This window comes from Trachemys scripta, chromosome 3 (assembly GCF_013100865.1).
Source record: "Trachemys scripta elegans isolate TJP31775 chromosome 3, CAS_Tse_1.0, whole genome shotgun sequence".
Taxonomy (NCBI): Eukaryota; Metazoa; Chordata; order Testudines; family Emydidae; genus Trachemys; species Trachemys scripta.
Window position 1 is genome coordinate 164,128,364 of NC_048300.1, and position 12,459 is coordinate 164,140,822.

The 12,459-nt window shown below is 40.5% G+C and overlaps 1 protein-coding gene across 6 annotated transcripts in view; it reads right to left on the bottom strand.

The window, feature by feature from the left end:
- The window catches only part of MYOM2 (myomesin 2), a 188,017-nt gene that overhangs the window by 132,890 nt on the left and 42,668 nt on the right, over positions 1-12,459 (bottom strand). For all 6 annotated transcript variants that reach the window (XM_034766371.1, XM_034766372.1, XM_034766370.1 and 3 more), the window contains exons 14-15: positions 8,627-8,754; positions 1,912-2,095 (exon numbers count right to left, since the gene is read on the bottom strand). In XM_034766371.1, the coding sequence (XP_034622262.1) occupies positions 1,912-2,095; positions 8,627-8,754 (312 nt within the window). The remainder of the gene's footprint in view (positions 1-1,911; positions 2,096-8,626; positions 8,755-12,459) is intronic.

Genomic DNA, 12,459 nt, shown 5'->3' on the forward strand with positions numbered 1-12,459 from the left:
TTGCCCTTACAATGAATACTAGCAGAAGAAATGTTTTAAATGCACCCACTATAGTATTATTGAACCTATCAGAAGCAAATGAAATTTCCAAAAGTACAAATACTACAAAAGTCAAAGACAGTAGGAAAAACTACTTTCGAAACAACTGATAAAGCCCTGATTTAGGAAAGCATTGCTATTCACTACAGCAGATGCATGAAGTTAAGCAAGTGCTTAACTGAACTTAGTTAAATGGGGAGGATTCCCTGAATATAGATAGACTTAAACCCTGAACAGGGGCCTGAATATCTTTATAGTGAGGTGAAATTCACCTCTGTGCTGAAGGTCTGCACAAGGTCTATGCACCAAGTAACTCCCGCTTATGGCCTCAAAATATGGGACATAAGTGGTGCATGGAGCTTGTGCACAGGAGTAAATTTCACCCATCAGTGAATAATAGCTCACAAAGCTATGTAAGTAAGAGGATCAAGTGACTGTAGCCAGAACTGTAGCAGGCAGCACAAAACTAAAGAAAGAAAATGGACACAATTTGTGGTCTGTTAGTATTTAAACATAACAATAATACCTTACATTTACACAGTACTGCAACTTGAATGGTAGGAAAGTTAACCACAAATTCCAGCTCAGGTAATTAAATTCTGCCTACCTAAAATATTCTTGCAGTTTCAATTGAAATTATATCTTTCACTTCCTGTCCCAAACTGTGACTGTGCCATGGTCAGCAGTTCCTAGGTGTGAATGATTTTTAGAGCTGGGGGAAATAAATCCAGTATTTTTATTGCCTACCTCAAGGGAGTGTTCTGTGATTTAGAGTCAGAGTTTAAGGCCAGAAGGGACCAAGACTGACCTCCTGTACATCACAGGCCACCAACACCACCCAGCAACCAATAGACCCAATAATCAAAATTAGACCATGGTATTACAGCTGATAGAACACTAGACTATTTTGTGCCACAGGCAGAAAATAGAAAGGATCCTAGATGCACCAGTGCCCGAGGCCCCCATAATGTCAGGGAAACCATTTAAGTATTTTATGTTTATTAAGTAGGTATAAATCAAAGCTACTATAGAAGTACAAACACAAAATATTTTTATTTCATCCCAAATGATCTCAAATTATCTTATAGATGGTGAGCTGAATTTTTAAAACCCTGTTTGATATAAGTCAGTATCTATTAGCATTTACTATATTGTGCCATACATATTAAATAATATAGTTGTTTCTTATTCTTTAGTAAATATATTGAAATACTGTGATATCTGAGTTCCATAATGTGGCAACTGGTGTTTCCTGTTTGTGACCACTGTTAAACTGAGTATACAACCACACTTTTGAACACAAAGTAGGTAACTGGTCCCCTAAATTCCCATTTGCATGTGTAAATGTGGGATCCAAGTATACAATTTAGGTGAATGTTGAAAAGTAACCGCTGTGTGTGCAGATATATCTTCAACTATCATTGAAATGCAGCCATCTGTGAAAAATTGGAATTCTGCACCAGCAACAATCCTCAACAGGGTTATTAGGAAGGGAAGGAAAGGCTATTTTATCTAACTGAAACTACAGGGAAATTAAGGTAGCCTATAATTACCTAAGCTGGAGTCTGGCCAGGACATCTAGTCCTACTTTTGTAAAAATTCACATTAATAAGCACTGTTGAAGAACAACCAACTGAAATTAGTTTTACATTTTAACACTTCCATTACCCAGCAAAAGGAGATGAAATAGCTATGCAGAATCACAAATGCTACAAAACCGTGGCATGTTGGTCATCCTAGATTCCTTGTGAAATTCTTAAAAATGCAGCTGTTTATACAATTCGATTTGATTATAATGCACACTTTAATTTTTAAAAGCATACTTTATTTGCATTTTTTAAAGTATCAGTGGCATTTACTATGTCGTCTTACCAATGGTCTCTTGTGCTTGAATTGGTGGTGTTGTTTCAGAAGGATCGCTAATGCCATGCTTGTTTGCTGACAAGACTCGGAAAACATATGATTTTCCTTCTGCAAGATCAAACACTGCATAGCGAGGAGATCTCACTGCAACCTGGGCATTGACCCTTTGCCAGCTTCCACTGCCAACCGCAGACTACCAAAAAATAAAGATGATGATTACTTCAGAATTGTTAAAGAAGTGGGCATGTTGGATACGTTCATGAGTCTGGTGTAAGAAATTAAAACAGAGAATAGTTTTGGAACGGCTCATACTCATACACGCAGTTACTTGAGTTCCGACTGACAGCCTGTCTGGGTCTATCTAAGCATTTATATTATGCAGAACACTATGGTATCTGAGTTTTTTAGTTAAGGACTAGATTGTGCTATTTGCATGCCCAGAGTAGGGGATAGAACATGAGTGCATAGTCCCAGGGGGAGCATTGGGAGGCACTGTGCCTAAAAGAGAAACTTAATTTCTCTTAGGGGCCCCTGTTGCACTGTGGGAAGTAGTGAGATCTTATGGAATGCAACATAAACCCTGCATTGCCATGCAGCTTAGTTGGTTGGGGGAGACGGGGCAGCAAGGGCAAACCTATAGCATCTCAGGTGCAGCCCCTACAATCCCTTGAGCACACAAAGCTAAGCTGCAATGCAAGTAGCCCCAATACAGAACCTGTAGATTTCTTACTCCCTACCACACCATTTCACACTCTATAGAATCAAGTCACAACCATACCCTGCGTTTTTAGACTTTCACAAGATGACCAAACTAGTTTTGAATAATTCAATAGAATATTAGCTGAGCTCTGTGACAGAGACAGCAATTTCCTGCAATACCCTGGACAGACCTTATTGAGTTGAGTTAGATCTTACTATATTAAGTTTATGTATCACTGTGGCCCAGGATTGTGTGGGGAGAGAGAACACAATCCTCCAGGAACTAAGAACACTGGAGCATGATTTGGCAAATTCATTCAGGTTGTAACACTTCCCAAGGGGCACCACAGCTTGGAAAGACTTGCATATCCTGATTCAGACTGGATTCTCTAGAGTCCAGCAAACAAAGAAATGACACTTTGGATCAATTAACTGGAGTTTAAACTGACTCGGGATCTTCTTTCTGATCTAGAAAATGGCCGGGACCTTCTGTCCACAGGAAAGAGTTTGAAGGTCTGACACTGACCAGAGTTCTTGTTGGACTTGGGGTGATCTTTGGTAGGCTTATTAACATGCTTGTCCATTTTTTTTATATAGTTTTTAATGTTTTCTCTGTAATGCTTTTACCTCAAGAATAAATGTGCTTAGAAAGAGCTGTGTGGTAACTTAGCTGTGGGTGATTACACTTTTTATAGCCTCTGAAGAGAAAAGCAGAGCAGGCCTGATTAGGCATTCTGACTTGGCTGGGGAATTCACAGTGTCAGCAGAGACCTATGCAGCCAGGAAATACCCTGGTCAGGAGAGGGAAAAATTCATGTCTTTGAACAGAGGGGTGGATGGCTGGGGAGCCAGAAGCCTAAGAGTAGGTGCCCTTGGTGGAGCATCCGGGGGTTGGCGGGGGGAGAAACACAAGTACAGTTGCCCTGAACAGTGATGAGCTCGACTACTGTCTTTATTGCATATGGAAGAGAGCCCAGACAAAGCTCCAGGAAGCAAGCACTCCGAGAACTCTTTTCGCCATTAATTTCTTAAAATAAACTGTTGACCCAGAATAAACTGAGTCATAGATTATTTTAGTGGCTTTAGGAAAACTGAATTGTCCAGTAGGCAGTTTGAGTAAAACCGCCTTAGGACACACAAAGACAGGTGCATAAATGTGAATTTTTCATGGGGTTATATGAACAGAAGATTTTAAAAGAAAAACCACTTAGATTGTACACTCCTTGAAGGCTAGATAGTCTTTCGTGACTGTTTGAAAAGCACCTTATATAAAATGGGCACTACCACAAATGAATAATAAAAAAGATAAAATACCCAAAATCCATATTTTTAAATCTCTTTAGTGGATACTGCACTTGCACATTGTTCTCTATAGAAAAAAAAACAACTTTTTTCTCTTTAATAAAAAGGTGCAAAATATGGAAAGAACGTTATTATGCTGCATATTTGATATGTTAGTATTGAGCCTGGACTTGAAGGAATTTAATTGTGCATGCTTCAATGTGACTGACAAGACAAAAATCAATCTACCATTTTATACTTAGTTATAATTTAAAATCCAGATATATTTTATTGAATTTTTTAAATGTTACTCTGCTCTGGAATTAATCTGTCTCAGCATTTCTTGTGTACTTGGGTAGAAGGTATTGCTTTTCCCTATAGTTATACAGTTGGGAGAATTTTGTGTTTTGTTAGACCTTTAAACATTCTTTTTCACTGTTGATTATGATGATTGTTCTAAATTTTAAAGATAAATTAATTTTAAAGTTTATATATCTAATCTAATAGATGTCTATGCTATGTAAAGGATAAAGATTCCTGTTTCAATGAATGGATTACTCACATAAGAAAGAACTACTCACATGAGTAAGGATTTGCAGGTTGGGCATTCATTTGCATAAAGAACCCTTGTTCTATTAGCTTTTTAGTTCTCAGTCTTGCTTTCCTTTAGTAAGTTTTGTATTTAATGAATTGTTCATTTGTCCTATTGCCTAGTGTCTGTTCATGTATGTTGTTTCTGTACTTGTAAAACATATTCAGTAAATCTTGTGCATATGAATATTACCACATGGACATTTAGAGTGAGATTGTGGGTACACTCTAGAATAGAGGGGTTATGACTCTTCATATTATTTGAATTTGCATAGCTTACAATCTAAGTATAAGGCAAGAGACAACAGATGTGTTCGGACAGACTAATGGGAGATTACACTGAAACAAAAAGAGACAATATTGGTCAGCACAATAAGCAGTGGTATAAAAATACCAGTGGTCTAAACATTATCAAGTTTTTTGTAGGCATCACAGCAAAGGAGAGTTTTAAGTAGGGTTTTGAAAGAGGATAATTAATTAGTTTTGCAGCTATTTATGGATAGAGCCCTGTGCGGATACAAAATTTGTATCCACATCTGATCCCCAAAAATGATCCACGGATTTGCAGGGCTTTATTTATGGGGATCTTTTCCCACGCATGAGGGACAGCATGGGAGAAAGCATGAAGATGCTTGTTTGACTATTTAGCAAGTGGGTGATGAAAGCTGGCATGATGGGTCAATCCAAGGTGAGAGTCGACATCTCAATAGCAAATGAGAGATGATAGATAGGATGGAAATAGGGTGTGAAGGGCATTGCAAATGAAGACAAGCATCTTATGTTTGATGCAATAGAGAAGGAGGAGCCAGTGGAGAGATGGATACAGAGGCATAACGTGGTCAAAGCAATGGTCTCAAAAAATGATCTTTGCGTCAGTATTCTGAATGGGCTATAAGCAGGGCAAGATAGCATTTTTCAAGGCCAGAGGAAAAAGATATTGTAGTAAATTGAGATTCAAGATGAGACCTTAACCTTGGATGAGAGTTTTAGCAGTGTGGATGGACAGCAAAGGCCATATCTTAGAGCTATTATGCAGAAACATCTGCACGATTTAGACAGACTGGATGTGATGACCTAGAGCAGAGGTTCTCAACCATTTTTTACCCAGGGACACCTACACTTAAATAGACAAACCTGTGGACCCCCCAACTCTCCTCCCATTATTTTGTTGTTCACAATTTGTTTCTTTCATGTTACTTTAATAGTTATCACAAATACTGCTGTAGAGAAATGATTATTATTTTAACAGATCAACAAAAAACACCACTAATTAAAATATTGACAACTTACCTGATACTAATAATAATTTACAACATTGCTAGGTTATATATGGGGATATCTGGGGCGTGTTGGAGGGGTGTCTGTGTACTGGGAGGATGCTGGAGGAGTGTGTGTTTACAGGGAGGAGATACCTGGAGGGTCTTGGAGGGGGTACCTGCAGCCTCACACTCAAGGTGAGGAACAGTGTTGCACTCCCTGTCATGGTGGCAGGGCGGCTGACACAAGTCCAGAATTCACCTCCAGTCTGTCAGTCAGTGCCTCCCTGTGGGCCTCTCCCCCTCCTCTGGTCCTGTTACCCCTCCCAGCCAGGCTCTGAGGCCCTGCAAGAGGTGTTTGCCAGCTCTGCTTACCTAGCAGGCTGGGGTGGGAGGGATCTGATAGCTGCAGCTGCAGGGGAGGGACCAGAGATCACTGCAGAGGAACATTCTGGGGCAGGGCTGGGCCAGCCCTGCATGGTGGGGCTCAGGGAGAGAGCACCACCTCCACCCCTGACTCATCTCAGTGGGCTTGAGCATCAGAAAAGGAGAAGCAGCCCCATGTAGCAGGGGAAGGGGTCCTCAGCCATCCTGCTGCTTCCCCTCTCCCTGCTCTGCCTGGACATGCAGTGAGTGTGGCTGCTGGGAGAGCCACTGCCTCTTCACTGCTGGGCATTCTGGCAAGGCGTGGCCCAAGGCCTTGCCCACCCCCAGTGCCCTGTGGGGCAGAGTCAATGGCATCCCCTCTGGATGGGTCCCCTCAGAAGGCAGAAATCTGGGGGTGGGTCATGTGACTGTGCATGCTTCCCTCCCCACCCCCCACGCATCACCTCCAGGAGGGACCAATCAGTTTCCAGACCCCCTTCATTATAGTGGTGTATCCCTAAGGGTCTGCAGACCACATGTTGAGAACCACTGACCTAAAGAGCTCAAAGTTGAAGATGATGCTTTGGTTACAGGCTTGAGTGACAGGCAGGATGGTGGTATGGTCCACAGTGATTGAGAAAGGAGGTAGCAGGGACAGCATGGAACAGAAGATTCAGAGTTCTGCTGTATCCATGTTGAGTTTGAGCTGGTGGCTAGACATCCACAAGGAGATGTCAGGCTGAGATTTTAGTTCGGACAAAAAGAGACAGGTCTGGAGTAGAGAGGTAAATTTAAGAGTTGACAACATAGAGATGATATCTGAAATTGTGTTTGTGGATGGGATTACCCAGATATAAGGTGTAGAGGAAGAAGATAAGGGGACCAAGGACAGATTCCTGTGGAACTCCACAGAAAATTAGACGGGAATGAGGAGGATCCTCCAAAGGAGATGTTAAAGGAATGATTAGAGAGGTAGGAAGAGAATCAGGAAAGGACAGAGTCACAGAAGCCAAAGGAGGAGAAGATTTCAAGAAGAAGAGCATGGTTGATGATGTTGAAGGCAGCCGGCAGGTCAAGAAGGATGAGGATGGAGTCCTGGTTCTGAGCTTTATCTAGGAAGAAGTCAGTAGAGACTTTGGGGAGGATCGTTTCAATGGAGTCCAAGGGACAAAATCCAGATTGGACAGGGTCTAGCATATAATTGGAGAAGAGACACTCCAGACAGTGATTGTAAACAGCATGTTCACTGAGTTTACAGATGAAAGGGAGAAGAGAGATGGGGTGGTAGTTGGAGAGGCAAGTGGGGTCAAGAGTGTGGGCATTTGTTTTTAAATGTGAGAGACCAAAGCATGCATGCATGCATCATGAAGAGAAAAAGCCAGAGCAGAGTGAAAAGTTAACGGGTTGAGTAAAACAAGGGATGAGAGTGGGCACAAGGGATATCAGGAAATGGGTTGGGATGGGGTCACTGGAGCAAGTGGAGGAGTTAGGGGAGGACAGCCTATGAGAAACTTATGTGCCAATGACAGGGAAGAGGGAGGCGAGAGTTGGAGGAGAAGGGAAGGTAGGTCACATATTGTTTTCTCCGTTTTCACCAATGAGATCCTGTGTGGAGACAGAAGTGGAATCAGGAGGAGGACAGGGTGTGGGGAGTGAGGCAAAGGTGGTGAACTATGGCTAGGATTTTTGACATTAGATTCAGTTAAAGTTTGAGAAGGAGAGCTGTTTCATTAGGAAGATGGCAGAACTGAAGGAGGAGAGACTGAATTTGTAGTGGAGGAAGACAACCTGGTCATGGGATTTCCACCTGAGATGCTTCACAGTGAGACAACAGGAGCAGAAGCAGCAGATGTTGGGGGTGATTTTCCTTTGCTTACCAGCACAGGCTGTCTGTATCATGGGTAACAGAGCAGGAAGGAGAGCAACCACCACCAGGTAGCAAAACCTCCTCCTGCTCTGGTGGACAGGGAGTGAGCATGCAGGAATGGGGAATGGGTGGAGCTTTGGCTCCTCTCCCACTTCAGTGTACAGGCTAACACAGTTCAGCCACTGCAGAGGGGGAAGTAAATTGCACCAGGAAAGGGGCTGGCACAGCTTATTTCCTCTATGGAGAAAAGGAGAACCAGGGACCAAACTGTGAGCCACAATTCAATCTCTGCTCTGCTGCTGGGGAAGGGAAACTATGTGCTGCCCCTTAATAAGGGCAGATTGCAAAATGCCAGTGCCTTGAGGGAGGAGAAGGGTAAGGTGCTGCTCTCTATTAAATTGCTACAGTACATCGTAGTTTTGTTCTCATTTTTCATAGCAGTAACAAAATAGCACAGAGGCAATTTTTTATGGCTCTTGAACTTCAAGACCCATTAGATCACATAACAACATATTCTATTGTCAATGCCTTCTCTAAAGACCCACCGTTAAGTCCTGCGAGACTTCAGTGAGTGCTAGTTTTATTGTTCATTTTGTGGCTCCGAAAATGATTTGAATTAAATTGTACATGGCTTGCAGCTCAATGCAACTATACAGTACAGTACCTTCTCAATGAAATACATTAATGGCTCTTTGCCACGGGGAACAGGTGGCTCCCAGCTGAGTACAACATATGTTTTGCTGGTTTCTGAAGCATGTACATTGGTGGGAGGTCCTGGAATCTGAACATCGCCTGGAGGAGTAATAAACTTAGTCAGTGTTAAACCACAGATTAACCCCAGGTCAGCATTTATGCTACAGCTCATCTTTCCAAACTCAAGTCTATTAAAAGAACAGGAGTACTTGTGGCACCTTAGAGACTAACAAATTTATTTGATACAGACTAACACGGCTGCGACTCTGAATCAAGTCTATTAAGGGCTATAGTATCAGCTTTACAGTTTAATAGTTTGCGTCATTTCTATTTTGAGGCACTAAGCATGCGAATTACAAGTGGGGTATTTATTTTCACAACCAAAGTAAAATATTCAATAGCACATAGATAGAAACTTTTCATTTGTCTCTCATGATTTTTCCTTGATCACATTTGAATTACAGGTCTGTCTCATCTTACATGGGGGTTCCGTTCCGTGGTTAGCGCGTAAAGCGAAAACTGCATATAGCCAAAACCCCATTGAGTTCAACAGCGGGCGAAATCACCCACACTATAGGTATAGTATTAAAACTGTTGTTTTTCTCTTTTTTGTTGTTGTTTTTTGTTTTTGTTTTTGCCGACCACGTAAAGTTGAAATCGCACATGTTAAATGCGCGTAAGATGCGACAGACCTGTACTTTAATCTGCTGTGCCAAATGCCTTGGCAAAACCTACTCACTATATGCATATAAAAGAGAGGTTTGATCAAACTGATGAGTCCAAGAGTTACTATAGAAAACAGAACTAGAAGGAGAATTCACTCAAAAGACTGGAGCATTTAAACACAAAAGGAACTTCGTGTAAAGTGGGCAGGAACAAAAGTATTCATGATATCTCCTACATATGGGTGACATGACTAGTCAATATAATTTAGAGCAGCCATACAGGCTCAGGATCAGAGGAGTGCAAATGCATTGAACAGCCACCTTGTTCCTACCTTCACAGGCCATTATGCCTTCTGGGGATCAATTGGACTGCAGCAGTGGTCTAGCCTCACCCCTTTCTATTGCCACACCAAGGGCTGCAAGGATAATGGCATAGAGCCAATATAGCTCAGTGCCAACCTGCGGAAATCCTGAATTGCCCTGTTAGGGCAGCTTTAGGGCCACTCTGTATCACTGTAGAGATACAAACGGGCTAGGATCTGTCTCAATGGAGTTACACACTGGTGTAATGAGGAGCAGGATCAAGGCCTATCAACGTCACCTTCAATCATATTTGTTTGGCTCTGAATATGATGTCAACAGGCAAAAAGTTCAGAAATGGTAATTCAACAGACATCCGTGCACATCCTGTTCTCCTGACTTAAAACGTGCAGTGTGCTGTGGCTTTTGTTTGTGATTTTTAAGGTAATTTTGTCATTTTCTTTTTCTAAATGCAAGCACAGTGCACAGATAAATGCTTAGAATTTGAAATTAAAAAAAAGAGAAAACATCTCTTCCAGATAACAATATTAATCATGAAAATGAATCTTTAGGTGATTCTAAGCAATGTCGCTAGATCTGTGAGCCAGCCTGCTATGTAGTTGAAGCTATTTTATCTTTTATGATACTTTTTTCCCCAATCAAAATCAGAAGCTTTGAAGTTTGCATCCAACAATTGACATCATTTATTGTCGTTCCTAATGTATTTTTATTTGTTTGATCCTCTGCAAATGTGACTTGCATTCTTTGGATAAACACATTGATCTGTTGAGCTTAAAACACATGCTGAAGTATGGTAAATAAAATTATTTTAAGCTCTAAAATATCTATTTTCAGCAGAATGAATCAGGATTGAGCCAAGAGGCTCCCGTGAACATCAGTAGAATTCACATAGCTAAATCCCCACAGTGTGTGGTAAATATTCACCCCTTAGAATTCCAAAGCTGACATCATATGTAATGTAACAACCTCTCCTTACAGATTGCAAGATCATCCGACACTGGTAGGGAGATAAATTATGTGATCTAAGGAGCCAACATTTTTAAAGCTAGCCTCCAATTTTACAGATTTAAGTAATTAGGTTTATAATTAATAGCATTCAGATATCTATATTCCTGGCTAGTACCCACAAGTCAGGTATTTAGAAATCTAAATACTCTTGCTGATGCCTGCAAAATTCAAAATACAAAGCCCTGGGCCTGATTCACTTCTCACATAGATGTAAATTGAAGTCACTGGAGTTGCACCAGCGTAAAACCAGTATAAGTGAGGAGAGCCCTCTGATTACGTGATCTTGTGTAACAGCTACGGCTGTAAATTAATCGCAGTTAACTCAAGCGATTAACATAAAACAAATTAACTAGATTAAAAAAATAGTCACAATTAATCACAGTTTAATCTTTAATCACTTTATATTTATTTTTATTACAAATATTTGCACTGTAAAAAACAAAAGAAACAGTATTTTTCAATTCACCTCATACAAGTACTGTAGTGCAATCTCTTTATCATGAAAGTGCAACTTAAAAAAAATCTACATTTGTGTTACATAACTGCACTGAAAAACAAAACAATGTAAAACTTTAGAGCCTACAAGTCCACTCAGTCCTACTTCTTGTTCAGCCAACCACTACGACAAACACGTTTCTTTACATTTACGGGAGATAATGCTGCCTGCTTCTTATTTACAATGTCATCTGAAAGTGAGAACAGGCATTTGCATGGCACTTTTGTAGCCAGCATTGCCAGTATTTACGTGCCAGATATGCTAAACATTCATATGCCCCTTCATGCTTTGGCCACCATTCCAGAGGATGCTTCCATGCTGATGATGCTCATTAAAAGAATAATGCGTTAATTAAATTTGTGACTGAACTCTTTGGGGAGAGTTATATGCCTCCTGCTCTGTTTTACCTGCATTCTGCCATATATTTCATGTTATAGCAGTCTTGGATGATGACCCAGTGCATGTTGTTCATTTTAAGAAAACTTTCACTGCAGATTTGACAAAACCAATGTGAGATTTTTAAGGATAGAAACAACATTCTACTCAAGGTTTAAGAATCTGAAGTGCCTTCCAAAATCCGAGAGGGACGAGGTGTGGAGCATGCTTTCAGATGTCTTAAAAGAGCGACACGCTGATGCAGAAACTACAGAACCCAAACCACCAAAAAAGAAAATGAATCTTCTGCTGGTGGCATATGACTCAGATGATGAAAATGAACATGCATTGGTCCGCACTATTTTGAATCGTTACTGAGCAGAAGCATGGACATATGTCCTTTGGAATGGTGGTTGAAGCATGAAGGGACATATGAATCTTTAGTGCATGTGGCACATAAATATCTTGTAACGCGAGCTATGACAGTGCCATGCGAACGCCTGTTCTCACTTTCAGGTGACATTGTAAACAAGAAGTTGGCAGCATTATTGCCTGCAAATGTAATCAAACTTGTTTGTCTGAGCAATTGGCTGAACAAGAAGTAGGACTGATTGGACTTGTAGGCTCTAAAGTTTTACATTTTTTAAATTTTTGAATGTTTTTTATACATAATTCTACATTTGTAAGTTCAACTTTCATGATAAAGTGATTGCACTACAGTACTTGTAATAGGGGAATGGAAAAATACTATTTCTTTTGTTTTTTACAGTGCAAATATTTGTAATAAAAATAAATATAAAGTGAGCACTGTACATTTTGTATTCTGTGTTGTAATTGAAATCAATATATTTGAAAATGTAGAAAAAGATCCAAAAATATTTATAATAAATTTAAATTGGTATTCTATTGTTTAACAGTGCGATTAAAACTGCAGTTAAT